At 34.7% G+C, this 23,488-nt stretch overlaps 3 protein-coding genes across 3 annotated transcripts; 2 read left to right on the plus strand and 1 right to left on the minus strand.

Annotated features, from left to right (window-relative positions):
* The first annotated feature begins 227 nt into the window (after positions 1-227).
* On the plus strand, positions 228-3,863 carry LOC106714635 (ribosome biogenesis protein BMS1 homolog). Its single transcript, XM_014507727.2, has 2 exons — positions 228-1,217; positions 1,355-3,863. Exons 1-2 carry the CDS (start codon positions 314-316, stop codon positions 3,844-3,846), a joined length of 3,396 nt encoding a protein of 1,131 aa, XP_014363213.2. The 5' UTR covers positions 228-313; the 3' UTR covers positions 3,847-3,863.
* A 1,632-nt stretch (positions 3,864-5,495) lies between these two features.
* On the plus strand, positions 5,496-7,990 carry LOC106714630 (regucalcin). Its single transcript, XM_014507722.2, has 5 exons — positions 5,496-5,627; positions 5,796-5,952; positions 6,696-6,902; positions 7,213-7,425; positions 7,579-7,990. The coding sequence occupies exons 2-5, from the start codon at positions 5,796-5,798 to the stop codon at positions 7,914-7,916; spliced, it is 915 nt and encodes a 304-aa protein (XP_014363208.2). The 5' UTR covers positions 5,496-5,627; the 3' UTR covers positions 7,917-7,990.
* Positions 7,991-9,501: 1,511 nt separating this feature from the next.
* LOC106714622 (regucalcin) lies at positions 9,502-11,753 on the minus strand. Its single transcript, XM_045680074.1, has 5 exons — positions 11,530-11,753; positions 11,087-11,302; positions 10,488-10,712; positions 10,163-10,275; positions 9,502-9,726 (listed from the first exon to the last, which is right to left on the minus strand). Exons 1-5 carry the CDS (start codon positions 11,681-11,683, stop codon positions 9,502-9,504), a joined length of 933 nt encoding a protein of 310 aa, XP_045536030.1. The 5' UTR covers positions 11,684-11,753.
* Positions 11,754-23,488: the final 11,735 nt, after the last annotated feature.

Raw genomic sequence — 23,488 nt, forward strand, 5'->3', positions numbered from 1 at the left:
AAATCTTGACAGCAATTTAAACGTTAGGATTAGATTATTTTTATTTTTATATATTTACTTATATTGTTGCATAAACAAGAAAATAAAATACAACTTTTTTCAAATTACCTCACAAAGTGAAGACTGGAGAAATTTATCACAGATCAGGAAAGTACACTCGGAAACTGGTAACACTGATGTTTTAGATGTCATTGTCAGAGTTGTCAGATCGAATTGTCAATTGTCAACATATATCCATGTGGGCTTGATCGACGTTGTTTACAAAATCATGCTTGGATTTATCTTATAAATTATTTCTAGTTGTTATGTGAAAATGGCTGACGATGCCATATTTGATAAAAAGAAGTCACATCACGCGAAACGTGCCGGAAGGAAAGCTGATAAAAAGAAGAAAAAAAATGCAGTTGATCAATCTAACCTAAGTGCTAGACAGAGAAACCCGAAGGCATTTGCCATCCAATCTGCTGTACGAGCTGAAAGGCAGTTTAGACGACGAGAAGATGTTATTTCTAAGAAACAGCATATCCCCCAAGTGGACAAGACGCCACTGGAGCCTCCTCCGATCGTCGTAGCAGTTGTTGGACCGCCTCGTGTAGGCAAGACAACACTCATAAATAACTTAATTAAAAGTTTTATAAAAACTAACGTAACCAGTACTAACGGCCCGATTACTATAGTCACCTCAAAAAAACGTCGCTTAACCTTGATTGAATGTAATAACGACGTCAATTCCATGATAGACATAGCAAAATGCGCGGATTTAGTTCTACTTCTATGTGACGCTAGTTTTGGCTTCGAAATGGAGATATTTGAATTCCTTAACATATGTCAGGTGCATGGTATGCCTAAAATTATGGGTGTACTCACACATCTTGACATGATCAAGAATGCAAAAACTTTGAAAACAACAAAAAAGACACTAAAACATCGTTTTTGGACAGAGGTTTATCCTGGAGCAAAATTATTCTACCTCTCTGGTATTGTACATGGTGAATACCTGAGAAATGAGATCAAAAATTTGTCTAGATTTATATCTGTGATGAAATTCAGGCCTCTAAGCTGGCGCATGACTCATGCATACATCTTAGCGGATCGCTTGGAGGATATTACGAGTCAAGAAATTATCAGAAAGGATCCTAAAGTTAATAGAGATGTAGTACTCTATGGTTATGTCAGGGGTGTACCATTAATGAAAGAAGCCGTGGTGCATATTGCAGGTATGTAATTCAATTTATTTTATTTTTTACATTTTATCTCCCAGATATATTAATAACTAAATACTGTCTAACAACAATTCTCTAATAGAAATAATTTAATAAGTGAATTTTCATATTTTAACATTAAATGTTTGCAGGTGTAGGAGATATGAAGATAAGTGAACTATCATACTTACCAGATCCTTGTCCATTACCGAGCAGAGAAAAGAAACGCCACCTGATGGAAAGAGAGAGACAGATTTATGCACCATTCTCTGGTGTTGGTGGAATTGTCTATGATAAAGATGCAGTATATATTGAACTCCTCGGTTCACACTCCCATAAACAAGAAGATGAAGAAACAAATGAGAAGAAAACGTTAATTAAAAATGTTGTTGAAACAAAAGAGACACTGGATGAACAAATGCAGGAATCTGGTTTTAAGCTTTTTAGCGGTGGTGCTGTGATATATCCTGATATGGTAAAAGATGATGAATATCTACAAAATGGTAAACAGGAAGATTCTGATTCATCAGGAGATGATGAAGATGATAATGATGAATCAGATAGTGATAGTGGTATAGATGAAAATGAAAAAGATGGTGATGGGAATAACAAACTGCCATGGGATAACAACTCGGGTTCTGAAGCAGAGGGTGATGAACACGAAAATGGCGATAATAAAAATTCAGATCAAGAGGAAAATTCTGATAATAATACTGATTTTAATACAAAATGGAAAGAAAAATTGGGTGAGAAAGCAACCATGGCTTACTTTGAAAGACAAAAGACTTCAAAAAATATAATGAAGTTAGTATATGGGGATTATGAAATAGGAAATAAAAATAAAGAACAAAAAGATGATGGAAGTGACAGTGAAGATGAAGAAATTGGTGGTTTATTTAAGAAAGTAACAAGCACTGAGAAGAAAAAGCAAAAGCAGAAAGAACAGCAAGATGTTGATGAATGTTCCTATTTTTATTCAAATGGCAAACCAAACATAAAGGATTGGACGAGTGAAACCAATAAACAGTTCCTCTTGAAGAATTTTGTAACAGGCAAAAGATTGCCTGATGAAGATGCCTCTGAGCTTCTAAAACTAGATGATGCAAGTGATGGTGATGAGGAACTTTATGGTGATTTCGAAGATTTGGAAACAGGAGAAAAACATGTCAACAAAGATGTTTCAAATGAGCAAACTAATGATGAAGCATCGGGTATAAAACGCAAAGCGGAGCCAACGAAATCTGAAATTCTCGAAAAGAAGTTAAAGCTTAAAGCAAAATTTGATTCAGAGTATGACAATCCAGATGACCATAGAATTAAAGGCGATCATTCTTATTACGAAAGTCTGAAAGCAGAGGCTCTTAAACAATCTGAGTTAAACAAATCCGTTTTCGAAAACCTCGACAGTGGCTTAAGAGTTGAAGTGGAGGGCTTTAGGCCAGGGTTATATGTTCGGATGCTGTTCAAAGATATGCCCTCCGAGTTCGTGACTAATTTCGATGCCAGTTACCCAATACTGATTGGTGCACTAAATATGGCGGAGCAGAACATAGGTTTTGTATCTTGTAAAGTCAAAAAGCATAGATGGTATAAGAAGATTCTTAAAACAAATGATCCTCTCATAATATCTTTGGGTTGGCGACGCTTCCAAACCCTTCCCATATATTCCAAGATAGAGGATGATTTGAAATGTAGGTATTTGAAATATACTCCAGAACATGTCACATGTAATATGCACTTCTATGGCCCAATTACACCACAAAATACAGGGTTCTTAGCTCTTCAAACAGTCAACAATAACCCAAATGAGATAAAACAGTTAGGATTTAGAATAGCTGCTACAGGCAGTGTGAATGAAATTAATAAATCTACACAAATTGTTAAAAAACTCAAGTTAGTTGGCACTCCATTGAAAATATACAAAAAGACTGCATTCATAAAAGATATGTTTACAACCACTTTAGAGGTAGCGAAATTTGAAGGTGCCAGAGTGAAAACTGTATCAGGGATCAGAGGTCAAATCAAAAAGGCGTTAAATAAACCAGAAGGTGCATTCCGTGCCACATTTGAAGATAAGATTCTTATGAGTGATATTATATTTTGTCGCACATGGTTCAAAGTAGATGTAACGAAGTTTTATGCTCCGGTGGTTAATCTATTATTACCAGCTGGAAGTAAAAATGCTTGGCAGGGTATGAAAACTAAAGGACAGTTAAAAAGGGAGCGGAATATTCAAAACGATGCTAACACTGATTCTATGTACACCAACATACAAAGAGAACCAAAGGTATTTAAGCCTTTGGTTATTCCTAAAGCTTTGCAAAAAGGGTTACCATATAGATTTAAACCAAAAGAACGTAAAACGACTTTATCTGGTGTTAAAGCTAAGGATATATTCAAAGACAGAATAGCTGTTATTAAGAGTCCACATGAGCAGAAGGTGTCAAATGTTATGAAAATGTTGAAGACAAACTTTGAACAAAAGAAGGAGAAAGAAAAAGAAGCTACAGCGGAGAGGTTGCAGAAGCATAAGAAACAAATAGAGGAAGAAGAGTGGCGGAAATTAAAGAGGCAAAAGGAACTGAAGAAAAAGATTTGTCGCCATTTAAGTAAGATGTCCAATAAAAAGAAACCACAGATGTAGGTGTAAATATATTTTATAATAGTTAAGATTAATAAACTTGACTTGATACAATTAACCAATTCTTTTATTAACTCCACATTTACATACATAAAATAATGTCCTGATTTCATTGTAGATTGATATGGAAGACCTACTGTGGTAACTGAACAGAAATTTAAAAAAAGTGCAACATAATGTGTTTCCCTTTTCCCCAATTTTAAAATTTATCTCATATGATTTGGGGATTGCTTGATTTGTCACGAATATTATTATATTGTGATTGTGACTCTTCTATACTTAAATCATCCTATCATTGTAGTATTATTAAATAAATATCATACAAATTGAAGTTTAAAGTACATCATTGGTAATGTTACCAACAGCGTCTTTTAGTGTTGCCAATTAATTTAAATGAAATTGGGTAGTTCAAAAATCAATGATGTAATAAAATTCTATTTTCTAAATTAGCCAAGTTAAAAGAACTAACAAAGATTGCAATGCATCTCTTTTCTTGTATTATTATGTTTATATTTTACTAGCTTTTTCCCGCGACTCCGTCCGCGCGGAATAAAAAGAAAAGAAAATGGGGTAAAAATTATCCTATGTCCTATTCCTGGTTCTAAGCTACCTGCCCACCAATTTTCAGTCAAATCGATTCAGCCGTTCTTGAGTTATAAATGGTGTAACTAACACAACTTTCTTTTATATATATAGGGTGTGTTCCGATATGCACTGCGACCACTGTAGAGTGTGACGTCAATTCAGTATACTGTGAAGCCGTTCCTTTATAGCCAGTTATACTGGTTACGATTTAAAACGGAACGCAATCTCGTATACTGTCAGCCGCATTTTTTGACGCGACATTCAAATGAGTGTATTCAAGTTTTCTAGTACTTTAAAAAAAACTGTTTTGGAGTACTGTCAAATTAAAAATATTTTAATTAATATTAATTATAAATTGAATTTATAATGTAATAAAAATAAGTACTTTTTCATAAAAAAGAATATGTTTCTCATTATCAACGCAGTCTAATAAGGTTAATTTTTGCAATTCTTCCATTGTTTTATTTATTAATCCAAACTAATCACAGAACTTTAACATTTTCTGATTAAACTGTAGCTTTGTTTATAAGATGTCAGGCACTCGGGTGGTTTTGACTGATCACGTGATCAAAGTACTGCGAGTACCTTACCTCGAAAACGCCAGTGCTCACAGTAGAATATGGCGGCGATTTATGATGTCATATATTTCCCTAGGGTACTGCGGCAGTATACTGGCAGTCCATAACGGAACGAATTTTTCTACAGTGATAGCACTGTGCAGTGCTCGCAGTGTATATCGGAACATACCCATAGATTTCTTAGCATTTGGTACAGTATAATATCAAATTTAATCGAGACAACAAAATTATTTGTCTTTCTTAAAATCGAATTTGGTTTTCGATTTTTAAGATGTATGTAATTGTTGATACAAAACTAATTAACATTTTAACAACTGTTTTAGTTTATTTTACTTTTAATTTTATATCACTTTTTCCCGGGTTGCGAATTTTTTCATGAAACTGGTATAGTTTTGACACACACACATACATGATCCATGCTTTTCTGGTGACATGTTATGATACTTGTTGTGTTATGAACATACTTATTATAATCTTTATCGCATGGCAATTGGCAATAAGTACCTCTTAACTAAAAGCACTGTTGTTGTTATAAATGCGATAAGGTGATATATAATATAAAGTACCAAAACAAAGTTTTAATTAAGTTGACTTTTCTGTTCGTGCACAAAGATTCTCAGAGTAAGTAATTGAATTAATTCCCCCTTTAATAAAATAAAGTCGAGTTCTACTCTACTAAATGTGGAAAATAAAAAATAAGGCACAATATTTTATTCTTTTGTAATGTTTACATTATTTTAAGTAGCCATAACCTTTTGTTCAATATTAAAAGTTATTTTTGACCTCTAGATGTCATTATCGGTGCAAAAAATCGTTGACCCAACATTGTTAGGAGAGGGACCCCACTGGGACGACAAGCAACAGGCTTTGTACTTTGTGGACATCAATTTGAAGTCCATTAATAAATATGTGCCTGCTACAGGAGCCCATACTAAGACTTTTTTAGGTTTGTTAAATTGTTTTATCACAAATATTAAACTTTTTTAACAACATTAAATTGAACTCATTTGCAGTTCAAAATATAACTCTCTAATTAATTTTCCTTCTAGTGTTTGGTAAATGACTGTTTTGAAACAAATATATTTAATTAGCTGTCCCATGACTCTGTCCGTGCAGAATTAAAATAAAAACTTAATAAGTAGCCTATCCTATGTGGTCTTCCAGACTATGTTTTACATCTGTGCCAAATTTTATCAAGATCTGTTGAGCCGTTCTGGAGATACCTTCAAACAAACATCCGTCCATCCATCCAAACTTTTGCATTTATTATATTAATAAGATAAATTTAAAATTAGATCTTATTTGTAATGTAGGTATGTTTCCTTGGAAAGTAGTAAACACAACCAATGTGGTGTCTGATACTGTCAATAGATGTTTTATTTTTCATTAATAGATCTTATATAGTCTGTTGATTCCCACATGATACTGCACTGCCCAGCAGTGTATGAATACAGGGTAAAACATCTCGGATCACCGGGAACACTCCCAGAGATCACTGACAACATCAAGAGGTTTTTGGGTTTCTTTGGAGAGTTGGGTTGGCTGGAGTGAATCCAGATCCTGCTCAATGTGGTATTTAACTGCAGTAATTGTGCACCATCTATTTGCATTTGAATAAATATGTGTTCAGAATATATAAAAACATGTTTCTATTATTATAACAAATTTTATAGTAAAAATTATTTTCAGAGGGTCGTGTGGGTTTTATAGTACCTGTAGATGGTACAGATGATCAATTTGTTGTTGGTGTGGAGAGGAAATTCTTGATAATCCAATGGGATGGTGAAAATGATAGTAAAGTCAAAGTTGTAAAAGAACTAGGAGAAGTTGACCAGGATGTACCGACAAATAGAATCAATGATGGAAAAGCTGATCCTAAAGGAAGATTGTATGCTGGTATAGTCAACAAATTGTATCAACATTACACCAAAGATCCAATATTGTACACCAAATTGTCACTATAAGAACTTTAATTTAGTCTGTACAGTTGCCATAACAAACTTTTGCCTGCGATTCTGTCCACGTGGTATAAAAAAAGAATAAAATGTTGGCCTGTGTGTTCTTCCTGTATGATCTACATTTATGCCAAATTTCATTGAGATCTGTTGTGCCGTTCTAGAGATACCTTCAAACAAACATCCATCTATTTATCCAAACATTCGCATTTATAACATTAGTAAGATTTAATTTTGTACATTTCTTTCAGGTACAATGGGTCATGAGGATTCCCTTGGTAATTTTGCTATGGAAAAAGGCTCATTATATAGATTGGATAGGAGGGGTATTGTCAAGATGTGTAGTGGCGTAAGTATTTCTAATGGTCTTGCGTGGGACCTTAGAGAAAAGGCAATGTACTACAATGATTCACTAGAGGGTAAAATCAGGCGATATGATTATGATGTGGATACAGGTGATATTTGTAAGTATTTATTTATAAATATTTTTGTCTTTAAGTCAATTTTATATTTAACTGTTAACACATTCAATGCCACCAACTCGTCTATGTGTTCACTCTATGTAAAAATCGTTGTGTAAATTTTGTCAGTAATTAATATATTTTTTTTATTTCCAGCCAATCTTAAATATATCTTTGATTTCAAAAAAAATAATATTGACGGTTTCCCTGATGGCATGACCATAGACACGGATGGTAATCTGTGGGTTGCCAACTTTGATGGATCATGTGTCCTTAAAATAGACCCAAAAGCTGGGTCTGTGCTGCAAAAGATTCCGATACCAGCTAAGCAGGTCACTTCTGTTACTTTTGGAGGAACAAATCTTGATGTTCTGTTTGTTACAACAGCTAGTATGAATATAAAAGAGGAACAAAAACCTCCTTGCGGTTCAACCTTTATGGTGTTAGGATTGGGTGTTAAAGGTCATCCTAATGACAAATTTAAGTTGTCTTAAATGTTAAAATTTTCTGTTTCAAGCAATTAAAACATATAAAGGCAGATTTAAAATTGTTACAGCAAACATTTCAATTAACCTACTTTAAGAATTACTAATACTAACTTTAAGAATATAATATTTTATTTGTTATTTTTTACTTTGGAATGATAAACTTAATCGCAATTATATATATAGAAGATCGTATTTAGATTTGAGAACCAAAGAAACTTTAAAAGACTAATAAAAGGAAATTATAAAAGACATGTAAGGTGATAATATTAATTTTAAATATAATATATATTTTTTTTATAAATTTTTATATACCTATATAAATTTATGTAATCTCATATGTTTATTCACATTTATTTACACTATATACTGTGATTTTTAAATAAAGAAATTTTTAACTGAACATTATGTTTTAATTTTTAAATATCACTTAAAAGTTATTGCAACACCCGTGTTAACAATATAATTTCTTATGAGTATTTCGCCATGTAATGAATATAATATGAGACCATCTCATGGCTATCGAGCCTATAATTATCTTACTAATATTATAAATACGAATGTTAAGATGGATGGATGTTTGAAGGTATCTCCGGAACGTCTCAACGGCTCTTGATGAAATTTGTCACAGATGTAGTACATAGGAAGAGCACATAGCAAGGTTTACTTATTAATTTTTTTATAATTCCGCGCGGACGAAGTCGCGGGCGACAGCTTGTCTAATATATATTCAATAAAGGACAATGGGCAAATTTGTATGGAGTCTGGGCTAAATGCTCAACAGTGATGAAACCCATGCCATTTGAAAGATTATGGGGTGTTATTTAATTCATACTATGGCAGCCATGTCGAAATCGAATGCGAACATGGTGTTTTCGAGCATTCAAAAATATAATAATTACTATGGGAGTTAGTAGCATTAGCGTGTTGTGTTTTATATTTAAGAGAAAAAAACAACATGTTTGTTTGTTTATTGCTTTACTATCATTTATTACATAGATTTAAACATTTTTTTCTATATTAGAAGAGAAAAGTTTGGCAATTATGAATGAAAAATAATATTTGGCAAATGTCCACTACGACCACGCTGACAGATGTCGATTCTTTCATCAAAGTTTGCATCATAGCAAAATGGCGGGCCTATTTCGTTAATCACGTCAAGGATTTTGAGTTTTAAGGCCGCGATCGATTAGATTGGCTCCGTATAGATTCTGTCCTTAAAATAGCCCCACAAAAAAATAATCCAGTGGTGTTAAATCACACGATCTGGCTGGCCATTAAACAGCTGAATTTCGGGAAATTTGGTTTGCAATAAATTGCACCATTTTCATAGTGGATTTTAATTATTTTAATGCGATTTTCGAGCGAAATTGAATTCATTGTAGCAATTGCCAAAGCATCTACTACGAATAGGTCAAAAAACTAAATGTCAAAATTGTCATGTTGTTGGTGTGGCCCCAATTGAAAAACAAAGTTCTTGTTGAAAAACCCTATATTAGGATATTTGCGCTTCAAGTTTTATTTTAGATAAAAGTTAGACTAGAAATGCTTATAATACAGTTTAATAAGAAAAAAGAGATATTTTTAATTCAATTTAATTGATTTTAGCTTTAAAGGCGGGAAATCCCCTAACCCCTAGGCCTTTGATCTCGTAAAGCGCCGCCCCCTTCTCGATCTCAATTTTCTTCTTGCGGTCGTTGCCAGTGGTGACGTAGAGGATGTCCAGTTTCTGTCCACCGAACGCCAGAGACGTCACCTCTTTTTTCGGAATTTCGATTTTTTGTAGTATTGCACCGGTTTTTCCGTCTATCTTCAAAACCTGGAAATATTTCATAGACTTGTTGGGCTGTTACTCGATAATTTCGTACATTAAAAACAATGATTTTTCTCATGTCTTATTTATTGGTGTTATTTAGACCTTTAAAATTTGTGCATTTTAACCGTAATTCAATGCAAAATAAGACTTATTAGTAATGAAGGGTTCTAGATCTATTTTGTTATAATTGATTTTTTTTTATTCTAATTAGTGTAATTCATATATATAAAAGAAAGTCGTGTTAGTTACACTATTTATAAATCAAAGTTGGGCGAACTGATTTAGCAGAAAATTGATGGGAGCTTAGAACTAGGAGACGGACATAGGAACTATTTTATCTTGGTGCATTTTTTTTATTCCGCGCGGACGGAGTCGCGGGTAAAAGCTAGTAATAAAATAAACTCAGATTTTACATAATGGACTTGTGTTGAATATTTACCAGGCTTCCATCGTATACGGCAACCCAGAGATTGTCGTCCGTATCTATGGTCAGGCCATCACACATTCCTTTGATTCCGTGATCTTTCGGTACGAAGAACTTTTGACAGTTTGCTGTTAATTAAAAAAAATGCATTTAAAACTCTTTGTAATCGCTTTTTTACGCACAAATTTTTCTATTAGGTTATTAGTTCCGTTTCTCATAGTTTCCTATGCTTTCTAAATTATTGTCAGGTGACGTACTTGCTATAACTTTATTACAGTTACTAATGCAAACAGTAATCATATAAAATTCGCTTAATTTAACAGTTTGATTTAAGACTAACATATATTTCCTGTCTCTATGTCGTAATCGTATTTTCTAATGCCGTCCACTGAGTCAACGTAGTAAAAAGTCTTTCCGTTTCTGTCCCACGCCAGTCCGTTGGAGATGGTGATATTTTCGTCCAACTTGTGTATCTCTCCGTTTGCATCCATACGATATAAAGAACCTCTTTCAGGCGGTATCAGCTCGTTTAGATTTTTACCCGACGGATTAAAACCAAATGTTCCTAAAAGAAATAATGTGTAGTTTAAGTACCTACTAAAGCTAGAAAAAATAATTTGATTGTTTAAATTACCTGATCTTACTAATAACAGCATATTTCTAATTACTATATGATAGTTTAAACAATAGAATAACATGTAGTATAGTTAATATATATAGAAAATTAAAATATTAGATTAAATATAAACATAAAAACTAAAATATGTCATTAAAAGGTGTAGGTGTACCCTTTAGGCAAGGTTCCGAAGATACTGGCAGCGTTCCCCCTTTGAATGGCTAGACTAATTCTTTGTCCGAGGTAGCTGCCAGCTCTAGTACCTACTTAAATAAAGTCTGTCCATAAATTCCAATTCGCAATTATTTAAAAAATAAGCTCACCTGTAAACAGTCGACCTCTAGGGTCCGCCTTTCCGTCATTTATGACATTTTCTGGTTTATTTTGATCAACTTTGGCAATTGTTCTTACCACCACCGCTTTTTCCTTGTCACCTTTCCATTCTATTTCAACTATGTCGCGTTTTAATGCACCGACAAAGCGATGCTTCTTGCCCTCGATAGGAATGAGGAACGAAGTATATGTGTTAGGAAACTGGTCTATTGAAATATGAAATTAATTGAGTAATTAAATAGATAAATTACTATTTCTTGTGCAATAAATCAATTATTACGAGAAAAATATGATAAGTAAAGTTTTTAAGCAAAAGCTACATTTTGGCGACAGCGACATCTAGCGATTTACTATGTTCATAATGATTCGCAACAAAATAATAGAATGTATTAAAGTAGAAATGACTAAATAATAAGTAGTAAATATTAATTACCGATTTCCGTCTTGATTTTCTCTCTGGTTTCCGGGTTATATTTGTTTATGGAATTCTCCAAAAAGTTCATGTAGTACAGAACTTTCTCATCGTCGTCCCAGTGCGGACCCTCGCCGAAGGAAATGGTCAGCACTGCTTCTGTCACGGGCGCCATTTGTATAGATTTATTTCTGGGGAAGTGTCAATGTTCAATATGAGTCGATTGAAGGCGTCAATAACTGAACAGCTGTGTAGCTGCTTTCTGTTGTATAAGTCCTGTCACGAGATAATAACGCTGGGCAAAAGTAGTGGGGCGGCTTGCGCATGTGTACAATCGCGCTCATTATGATTAAGCAATTTTTTTTAGTCGGGCCTAGTTGTAAAGTGCCTAGCTGGATTGAATGAAGAGATTTTCATTGTAAACATTTATTATAATAATAATAAAGTCATTTATTTCCTTACACATAAACAAATAATAAAAAATGAAATGTACTTCTATTTGCAATAACAAAATATGTTGGCAAATCCTTAATTTTAAAAGAAAAATGTTCTATAACTACTTTTTTTTACTAACTAATCTGTTATTCATCTATCAACATTTTATTACTTGCGCTCAATTTATTGTCTATCTATTGTAATGAAATAGCGATAGATTTTAATTTTTTTTTGTATGACAATATTTTTTGCAGCTTTTTGGATTTTATAAGTTTAAGACCAGTCACTAAATCAATTGATTCTTTTTTGAGGAAACAATTCACGTCGTATACCATTTTTCTTGCTTGACGTTTTAAGACATTACGTTTCGGCATTTTTAATATAAACTAGAAAACAAAACAAAAACACAAACCAAAAAACGAGTAAGTCACAACACCAATCGAAACAAACCACTAAGCACGCGATTGTACTCGATGAGAGTGAAGACGTGCGCAGGGAAGCGGGACGAAGGAAGGCGACTGACTAACCAATACGAGGCGCCTGGGCGGGCCAACCTGCCTCCCGCCTCACTCTTCTTACCTGTACCACCAAAAAATATAGTTATAGATAACTAGCTGTGCCCGCGACTTCGTCCGCGTGAAATACTGTCTTCGGGTAGGATTTTTTTTATGCTAATTATTTTAACTAACCGACGTGCTATGCGTTGATGTATGGTTGTAGAACATAGAGAGAGGTGTGTCAGGACCGCGCCAAATGTAGGTCCTTGGTCTCTGCGTATCCCTTTGGGTTACGGGTGTGAATTTTGTTTAAACTTATAAACATATTTCATATTTATTTCAATCAAATTAGCAGCCTCAAAAATAAGTTTCAAGCTTCTAACTGTAAAAATGACAATAATTCCATACAAAATTTCACCCCCACTTTCAACCCCTTACAATCCTTTTTTCTCGTTAAAATATAGCCTATGTCATTCCTCAGGCTCTGTACTATCTGTGTACCAAATTTTATTTAAATCGGTTCGGTAGTTTTGGCGTGAAAGCGAGACAGACAGACAGAGTTACTTTCGCATTTATAATAAAGAGTCTTCTTCAAAGAGAAGAGTTCTCTTTCAAAAAGGACGGGTCGATGTTAAAATTGAATAAAATAAGATGTGTGTGAGATATTAACGATATTTATTTTTTATTTAAAAGGCCCATTTATGCCATTATGGATGGAATATGACATCGTTCAAATGTCCGCCGCGGCTTCGTATGTTGGCACGAATCCGAGAGGTCCAATTTTTATTGACTCAGCTGCATAAATCCGGCTGAATCTGAGCAATGGCCTGCGTTACGTTAGCTTTCAGGACAACGGTCGATTGTGGCCTATTGTTATAGACCTGCGACTTCAGAAAACCCCACAAGAAAAAGTCTAGCGGAGTCAAATCACACGATCTTGGTGGCTAATTCACGTCACCTCTGCGAGAGATACCCCTACCCACAAACCGTTCATGCAGAATGTCTATTGTGTCGTTCTCAGTGTGGCAAATAGCGCCATCTTGCTGGAACCATATATCGTTCACGTCCATAATGTTCAATTCAAGCCAAAAGGAATTGTTTATCATTGATCTGTAGCGCTCGCCGTTGACGGTGATGGCCTCGCCAACGTCGTTTTCGAAGAAGTATGGACCAATGATGCCGCCACATCAAAATCCACACCAAACAGTAACTTTTTGTGGATGCATTATCACCTGGTGAACCTCATGTGGGTTGTATTTATTAATAAAGATACACATTAAACATGCAATTCAATAATATAAAAAATATAGCAAAATATCGCACATTATGTCATTAATTAAACTAAAAACTTATATAATACATAAAGAAAAACATATTTACCTTACAACAGACGTCACTTATCTATCCTGGATATTGGACTAATCAAAATAAAAAGCACACAATCAAACTTCGGTCCAAAGACAAGTGAAGAACACGAGTATAAACACGTGAAGAACACGAGTATAAAATATGGCTTTTTTATCTATTTACATATTTGTATCCTTTAAAATAAACTAAGTGAATCGGCTTGCAATGAATAACATCTTACTAGAACTTACTAGATAGAGTATTGTTACTGAGTAACTGACTAATCGTGACCTTGATCTGTTTATATTGGAACTGCTAAATTGTAAATTGTTAAAGTATTATATAATCTTTGCACGTTGCGCCTTTATATTTAATCTATGTCAACTTCCTTCTCTCTCTGTGCTATCTATTTTGTGCTTTTAGAAGTGTTGTCTGGTGCCTCTCTATAAATCCTTTATAATCCTACATAAAATAAAGTGTAATTATCCACCACTGTCAATTTATTGGAACAAGTTATGGGCCCAGGGAGACCCAATAACAAAAATAAAAGTTTTATCCAAAGTTGAAAGTGACAGCCGGCAACATAACCTCAACTTCATTGTGGTCAAGCATCGTCTATAAAAATCAGAATGTCTACGATCAATCCTTTAATATTAAAGAATACAATAATATATGTAGGAAAAGAGAGCCCTCTCGATTGTTGTGTCACTCTAAAAGTCATTCATCGGAAACTAGCGAACTAACGTCTTCTGTCGATTTTCTGATCTGACACTTCGAAATTAAAATGATTTAAAACATTGCCGTGCTTCACACATGCTACTTTCGTACGTCTATTTGGGATAGATTTAATTAAAAGTAAAAACAACATTCTTTAGTATTTCATTTTTATTTCGAAATGCTTATGTTTATAATAATAGTTTTGAGCCATAACTTTCAATTCATTAACATAGTTATTTCTTATTTTCCGCCAAGAACAAAATAGCCACAAAATCCGATTTACTTATATTTCTGCACCAACTGTAAATTAGAATGTTTATTGTTGTGTCAACAAAAGAAATCCACCGCAAATAGACCCACGAAAGTATAATAAAGGTAAAGATCTGTGAAGTACGGCAATGTTTTAAATCATTTTAATTCATATCGATAATTGAATATCGACTAATCATAATAAAAAATATGTCACCTTACAGTATAACCTCAACATAACCTCATGTATGTTGGTATATGTCAACGTAACCTTGAATGTGTATAGTTTTAATCTAATGCGGGGAAAAAAAATCGTAGTAGTGACTATTAAAGATTACGTTATATGTATAAGATACTGGCAGTTGCCCGCGACTTCGTCGGTGCAAAATTACAAAAATTTAGTAATAAAAATATCTTATGTCACCCGGGAGTAAAGCCAGCTTCCCAACTTAAGATGTTTTTAAAGTCTCTTATAAGTCATTGTTCCCAACAGTGAAAGAATTTTTCAAATTGGTTCTGTTGTTTCGGAACCTGTTGAATACAAACAAGCAGTCAATCCTTTTCTCTTTATAATGTTATATGTATAATTGTATAGTCACAATTAACGGTATGTTACAAACATATTTTGAGTAGATTAGATAAGTAGCGTCAGTAATAAGCAAGTCATCGATAAAAAAGCGTTACATAAACAGTGTATTTATCAAAATGTCGATTTATATGTAAAGAAAAGAGGACCTCTTTTCTTCAAGTCGATATTATATAATGTATTCTTTCCTTGTCAGGATAACAGATTTAAATTTATTAATTTTAGACGTTGTATAAATACTGTTCATTTTATTATTTGATTTTTAGTTTAAGTAAAAACGTTTTATATTGTTTCTTTTTGTTATCAGGTATCTAAATATTTTTTCGTTCATTTTATAATGTAAATGTAAATATTGTTCTAAATAAACTTTGTTATAAGCTACGCATATACGTTTAAAATTGAAGATTCTCTTTATAAAATAATATAACTTTTTACTTCGATTCAACTTAATGATGGAAAAATTAAAATTTGAATTCACCGTGAAGCCGGCGGAAGATGGAAAATCGAAAATTTTTTGGATAACTTCAATTACAACACCCGATGGGCATATATTTTATATACCTCTAGAAGATCAGCCTATTCAAATACACAAACAGATAAATGAAACTCCAAATTATGCTACGGTAAAAAAATAAACGACATCAATTAAAAAAATTAACAGATAAAATATCAAAATATATTTAGATGAAGAACAAAATTTATAGTTTAATGATTTTTATTTGGAAGAGATATTATAAAATATCAATTATGTAGGAATAGCTCAGGTCAAACAGTATAAAGATTGTTAGATTTTTTTCGACGAAAAACAAAAAACAGGAATGTCCGAATTTAGCTAATATGGCTAAAAAAATATCGACAAATTTAGTGGCAGAAAATCGAACGCCTGTCAATGGATTCAGGATTTTACCAAAGAATGTCACCGATTTCAAATATTTCAGGACAGACAGAAAATTGAATTGAAATATTCATGAACCATCTGTCTAGATGTCATAAATTAACAATCAGAAATTGTTTTTGCAAAGGATAAATATGACATCGGTACTGTGAAGGAATATGAAGCTCATACTGATTTTATGTTAGATAAATATTGCAGCAAACGATCATATAGATGTACAAATGAAGATAGGAATGAAATAGATAGCCAAATATCGAAACTTTTAGAAAAGAACTTGATTGAAGGATCCTATAGCTCATTTGCTGAACCAGTAACTCTAGCGTATAAAAAAAAGAAGAGGTGAGGAAAACTAGGCTATGCATAGATTTTCGGGATTTAAACAAAATTTTGTCCCTCAATCACAACCTTTTCCCTTGATAGAGGATTTAGTCGTAAAACAGTGAACTGCAAAATATTTTTGCAGTTATTCTAGATCCGTTGCACAATTTACTGCGGAAAGATGTGAAATTTATATGGTCTGAAAAATGTCATAAAATCATTTAATAAAATGAAAAGACTACTTGTGTTCAAAATCAATTCTAAATATTTTTGACTCGGAACTAACTATAATCATTTACACGGATGCTAGTGCCAAAGGAATTGGAGCGGTATTGTAGCAGACAGATGAAAATAGTATTAATAAACCAATTGCTTATTTTTCAAAAAAATTTACAGAAGCTCACAAGAAGAAAAAGGCAGTATATTTATAACTAGCTTTTACCCGCGACTTCGTTCGCGCGGAATAAAAAATAGAAAACAGGGTAAAAATTATCCTATGTCCGTTTCCTGGTTCTAAGCTAACTGCCCACCAATTTTCAGACAAATCGATTCAGCCGTTCTTGAGTTATAAATAGTGTAACTAACACGACTTTCTTGTACTATATATATATATATATATATATATATATAGATGTTAAGCGATAAAGGAAGCGGTGAAATATTGGCAGCACTGGAAACTATGGAAAAATTCACAGTGTTTACAGAGCACAAGCCGTTAAAAATATGAACATCAATAGAACAGATGAGGATCTAGGTGATCTGACTTATTGTTTATCGCAGTATAATTTCAAAATTAAATATAATTCAGGAAATTTAAATCAAGAAGCAGATTGGTTAAGCAGGAATCCGGTTCTAGAACCTGATGAAAATTCCAAGGATTTCTTGAAAGGAGTAAATATAATTTGATGTCACATTTAGTTCCAGCAACCCGACCATTTGAAATAGTATCCATCGACACTAATGGAGGTTTCGGAGGATCTTGATCAACATAAAAATATTTACATGTTTTAGTTGATCATTTTACAAGATATGTGTGCATCCTAAATCGGCCCCGGGTAGGGGACTGACTGCGGATATACAGAACGAACTCGCACGGGAGGTGCACCGGCAATAATCAACGGTGCACCCCCAATGCGGAGCACGGGGAAATAAAACCACCTAATGCTGGTAAACGGAAGAGATTTATTTGATGTGTATTTCGCCTTATATATGTTCTTAGATGCCTGACCAAGCATGAGCATTTACACGATCTTCATAGGTGTGTGTGTGTCTTACGTGCGCCCCAATCTGTTAGACTTCCTGCTACATATCACGTATGCTCTACATATTTTTATCGTTGCTGTGCAATCTTCCGGTACTATGGGTAGGCTCTGCTCTAGCCATGGTCGTTAATACGAACATTCTGGGGAGTCTCCGGATTGCGAGGATGCGGGCTTCTTACAAGTAGACGTTGGCACAGGACAGCTCTGCTGGGTGGGTCGGGGCGCTGGTAGATTCGGTATTTGATACGAACATTTTACTACTTATATTTTAGTTTCTTGGAACCAATGTTCCAATGATCTTATTAAGTTTCTGAGAAATGTGACAGATATGTTATAAAATTTATGATAATATTATTATTATTTTGATTCTAAGATTCAAAATTCTTTACTTCAGACAACAGAAATCCATATATAGTTAGCAAATTACAAAACTAGAAACATAATTAACTAGGGTTAGTGGAAATATGTGCCAAAAATATTTATTTACTATTTATATACATTTGAACCCTAATGCATCATGTATTTACGGAGACATCCGTTGCGGGATACTAGTCCGCATTAGATGTCTCGGCACAGGTGTCTGGGTCATCAGTTATTTCTTTTATGTATTAATAATGAAATTTTACCTGTTAATAAAATTTGTATTATGTTTCCTGAGATGTCCGAAGTCCTTTATGAGAGAGTACATCGCTTCATTCCTTCCGGTGCGCCCCAACTCACGTCACGTGACAGCTCCGCCAGCGCCACTACCGACATCAGCGCCTCTAGCGGACCTAACCTGCAACTCCAAAACCCGGGAGCACGCCACCAAGCCACCACCTTGTCATTGTTCGACTCATAACCGAATTATTTTGGTGGAATAACCACCAGAAAGCCCTTGTCTGGACTTCGGACATCTCAGGAAACATAATACAAATTTTATTAACAGGTAAAATTTCATTATTATGTGTTCCGTTCGATGTCCGAAGTCCTTTATGAGAGATCTGTTTGTTATCTTCTGGTGGCTTGTGAAATAAGAACGCAACAATGTGATAAAACACTTAATTTTTCGTTAAAAAGATCGTTAGAGGTATTTTGATCACTAATCGCAATTTAATCGATTCGGATGATTTGTATTACTAACCCGGAAAAAAGAATATCCTGATACAAGTAATTGAAAAAGCGATTGCTCCAGTTTTGCTCGGCTATGTAGTACACATATGCTTAGCCTTTTCGTGGCATCATCGTCATTCTCGGGCTCGGAGCCCACCGTAAACTAGGGACGACTAGGCCACAGTCAACCGCCCGGCCCAGTTCGGCTTGGTTGACTTCACGCTATCTTTAAAATTCTATGCAGATTTTCGTGACATCGAATTTCCGTTATGCAGTTGCCAGCACTATTTTCATTACATAAATAAACAGAAAACGTCAAAGTACTATCAGATGCAATTTAACTTACACCAAGATAAACATGTGAAGCTCTTTCGACATATTTAGCAAGATAAGTGGTCCTGAATCAGTCTTTATAATAATATATTATACTGAGAAAACAATAACTTACTCAAACAGTGATAGAAGTAACATCGTTATTTTCTAAGGAACACGTAGCCATGCGTAAAGCTAATTCGTGAAATTTTAGTTATGTACGACTTAACATGACAAAAAGAAAAGAGAGAACAAAATAAGATTTTGCAATGTTTAAAAGTCAACTGATGACTTACATCCCCGTTTTGATTATCTGTTCAAAGAGTAGAATAAACTAACTACATTCAAACTGTTAGACGGGGAATTACAAGATTGTCGGTACTTAGCATAATTTGTATTATGAACAAAAAATTAATTTCAAGTTAAGCGATTTACGACATTCCACTTTCAGTTAGCTTATTTTAGGTAATGAAACGGCTAAAAAGCAATGAAAACATCTTATCAATATAAGAACACCTATAAATGTATGTTTTCTTATATGTACTGAGATCATATCACAAAATAAAGCGACGTTCAATCTATAAATCTATCAAGCGTTACAGCCCTTCTAGGGGCTAGGTTGGCTCATGACAGTGTGTCGGTGAAACTGACCCAGAAAGCAAACCATCGAAAATCTTTTCTTCTTCGGATGCTTGAAAGGTTTCCATCCAGAGAAGTGCCACAACATATAAATTTTTCCGTCACTGTGAAGTGTGTGTTAACGTATAAATGGCAGCAGCGAAAGCAAAACTTTTCCTGATGAAGTCGTATTCCAAAATCTATTGAAAGAGTTGCGACAACATCTATTCGAGTGTAATAAGTCGGCTGTATTAAAATTTGTTAAGTAGCGAACCGTTATTACCGCATCAGCTTTGCTGTTGTTAAGCTTAACATGCTCTACGGAGCCTTATTGGTCTGGTGAGCGGTGAGGAGCCGTGAAGTACTATCCAACTTTGAGGGACAAGTACGATGTCTAAAACTTTTTGCTAGAACCGGAAAATACTTTGTCAATCTTGAAGGCTCTACACTTGTCAATCTCTGAAGGTATACATAACGTAATACTGTCCCAGTTTGGGGGAGCAGAACAATATCTAAAGCAGTTCACTCGTGCCAGAAGTACGCTTGTCAATCTAAGACACCTTACAGTCATACTGTCCTAGCTTAAGGGAGCAGTAGGAGCTTCGAGGTGCTTGACTAGTGCCTGAAGTAGGCTTTTCAATCGCCGAAACGTTGCGAATACTACTGTCTGGGATTGGGTACTGTCCCAGTTTGAGGAAGCAGTATGAGTTTCCATGCTTTCTTTAAGGAAAAACAAGCGTCTGTCGCGCTACAGTTATTGGCAATGCAACTTTCCCCGTGGGGTGATGAAAGTCGCAGAATTGAACATCCTAAGAGGCAGGGCCAGCTCAAGAGGTCAATTGCCAAATGTTAAGCGATCCCATCTCATCTTTTCCCGGGCAAACATTTTGGAAGTCTTGACTTGTTAGCGATACGCGTACGTTACGCAAAACTCTGCGTTTATTCACAATCAAGAAGTCGTTCAGGTATTTTAGTTGACATAAACCGTGGTTGCGAAAACGGACGACCGGCAAAATTGACACATGTACACAGCATCGGTACAACTGCAGACACGTCATCCGCTAACATATGTGACGTAATGGATTAGCAGAAACGAAGGTCAAGCTTCAATGACAAACGTATGTCACCCATATACAACCGCAATGCACAGTACAAGTTCATTACAACGTGATCTTAAAATATTCACCTTAAACGCCGAAGTGTGCAGTCTGCGCGACCTTAGCACCATGAAAATATCGAGCCATCGATAGGCGACAATAAATTTGTAGATATCGAGCATATCTGTAAGGAACCCGAATACTTAGTACCACAAACTATTTCGTATCAAAATAAAACTAAAGGTTGCAACTCGACCAATTGACAACATAGTATTAAGATAATGTTCGCTTTGTCTGTTGTTCTCTGCTACTGAGTGTACGGGTAATAGCGGGTACTTATAAAATTGGAGCTACAACGGCATGACTATCGTTCCATCTTTATTTTTTTTTTTTTTTAATTCTTACACAAATGTGTTCTAAAACTAGTTGATATGATTGTATCACTTCTAGTACAAAGAAAAATCTTATATATATAAAGGAAAGTCGTGTTAGTTACACTATTTATAACTCAAGAAAGGCTGAATCGATTTGACTGAAAATTGGTGGGCTTAGAACCAGGAAACGGATATAGGATAACTTTTACCCAGTTTTCTATTTCTTATTTCGCGCGGACGGAGTCGCGGGTAAATGCTAGTAAAAAATTCATTAAAGGTGATTAATAAATAAAAGGTAATTAACTATGGTTGTTATTAAAACTCTGGATTCTACATGGTGAGATTGCGCCAGACAGCCGCCACAAATAACCTATAATCACCTTGTTTTATCCTAATCCTATTTATTGCCCCCCCCCCTCTTTCTTTTTCGATAATGTCAATATTCGCGACTGTTTTGAGTTTCACACTTGGTACGATTAAGAATAATAACTTCTAAAAGGGGGATCCAATGACAGCCATTAAAGGAATTTTCATGCAGCTATTCTTAGCAACACTAAACCGGGTGGCGACTCATTGCATGGCATAGACGTATAAATAACTTTTTTAAGGTTAATAATTTGACCGCACTTTGCTAAAGTTATTACTATGCCTCTGTATCAGCGTATGAATAATTAGACAGAAATCTATTTAACAATACGAACAGCACGTACGCGGTACGAGTTTAAACAGCTACAATGACAAGAATGTGTAGCGAACCTAAGATGGCGTGTCGTGGTGAGCACTGCCAAAAAGGTATCTTGATACACTATTCTATAGCTTCGTATATCGTAGCACTTAAGGTTGAGTGTAATCGACGTACTAAAATTCGTCCAGTACGGTAAGGATTATCCATTTGAAATAAATGTATTTCAATAAATTAACATCTTGGAAACATATGGCACGTAGAATATATTTAAAAAACAAATGACATGTTAACGATCTTGGTTCATTGCAAATTTCGTTATAGACGATTATTACACATGTACCTTGTAATTTTCTTTTTATTTTTTGCTAAGACGGTGTATACTTTTTCGGTTTGAACAAAAGAAACACTATGAAATAGCCTTTTCGATTAAGATTATACTGTAAAAACCAAGAGAAAAGTGAACTTTTTTACTTGTAATGACATTTATTTAACTAACTATTCTATAATATCGAACTATTTGCGAGGTAGTTGGCTTCGAATTCGGCAATTCGTACGGAGTTTGTCACATCCCAACGATTTCCTGATTGTTACAATACGCTTCAGTAATCTCGTAGTGTACAAATTGACACGTACGCAACATAAAAATAATGGAAGTATTATCGAAGTATTTCAAATAGGTCAATGAACTAGCGTTCCGTAATGTGTAACGTCAACATAAGTATGTAAAACGACATCGATAACGATATAAAATTTCCATTTCCTCCATGATCTTTAGTATGGAGATAGTGAAGCTGAAGCCGCAGCTCACGCAAGGATCGAGCATTGCTATCGTTAATGCTCGAGCTGCATTTGGGTCTTCGAACCGCACAAACGTCTCGAGGCTCCATCAGAACTTACTCGTTTCGTCCATTTGTTCTGCAGCATTCGGCAACGACGACTTTCCCCGTAGGGTGATGAAAGTCGCCAAGTTGAATACCCTAAGTGGCTGGGCCAGCTAGAGGGTTCAACAGCCGGCTGTTAACGCTGTTATACTCACGACCGTCGAAGTTTTCTTGTAGACTCTTCTAATATCACGTGACGCACTTCTTCAAATTTTTTTTTTTTTTTAACTTATTGCTTTGTAATAAAGAACTTTTTAAAGAACTATTTGTTTGAAAACCTAGGGACGACCGTTCGGTTTGAAAAACGACGCAACAATGACAAGGTGGTGGCTTGGTGGCGTGCTCCCGGGTTTTGGAGTTGCAGGTTAGGTCCGCTAGAGGCGCTGATGTCGGTAGTGGCGCTGGCGGAGCTGTCACGTGACGTGAGTTGGGGCGCACCGGAAGGAATGAAGCGATGTACTCTCTCATAAAGGACTTCGGACATCGAACGGAACACATAATATAGTAATTAGTTATATTATGTTATTAATGAAAAATAATGCCATTGCATATAATTTTATTATTATTAATCTTGGTTCTTTGGCGCGAAGAATTTACAGCAATTTGATGTTAAAT

The sequence above is a fragment of the Papilio machaon genome, chromosome 11 (genome assembly GCF_912999745.1).
Source record: "Papilio machaon chromosome 11, ilPapMach1.1, whole genome shotgun sequence".
In the NCBI taxonomy this organism is placed as follows: Eukaryota; Metazoa; Arthropoda; class Insecta; order Lepidoptera; family Papilionidae; genus Papilio; species Papilio machaon.

What these genes read in the sequence shown, in the direction of transcription:
- LOC106714630 (XM_014507722.2), top strand. Translation starts at nt 5,796, where the DNA reads ATGTCATTATCGGTGCAAAAAATCGTTGACCCAACATTGTTAGGAGAG. An exon ending in CCATACTAAGACTTTTTTAG is followed by an intron (nt 5,953 to 6,695) that starts GTTTGTTAAATT and finishes AATTATTTTCAG; the next exon opens with AGGGTCGTGTGGGTTTTATA. An exon ending in TGTGGATACAGGTGATATTT is followed by an intron (nt 7,426 to 7,578) that starts GTAAGTATTTAT and finishes TTTTATTTCCAG; the next exon opens with CCAATCTTAAATATATCTTT.
- LOC106714635 (XM_014507727.2), top strand. Translation starts at nt 314, where the DNA reads ATGGCTGACGATGCCATATTTGATAAAAAGAAGTCACATCACGCGAAA. An exon ending in AGCCGTGGTGCATATTGCAG is followed by an intron (nt 1,218 to 1,354) that starts GTATGTAATTCA and finishes AAATGTTTGCAG; the next exon opens with GTGTAGGAGATATGAAGATA.
- LOC106714622 (XM_045680074.1), bottom strand. Translation starts at nt 11,683, where the DNA reads ATGGCGCCCGTGACAGAAGCAGTGCTGACCATTTCCTTCGGCGAGGGT. An exon ending in GAAAATCAAGACGGAAATCG is followed by an intron (nt 11,303 to 11,529) that starts GTAATTAATATT and finishes ATATTTCAATAG; the next exon opens with ACCAGTTTCCTAACACATAT. An exon ending in CCGTATACGATGGAAGCCTG is followed by an intron (nt 9,727 to 10,162) that starts GTAAATATTCAA and finishes AAATATTTCCAG; the next exon opens with GTTTTGAAGATAGACGGAAA.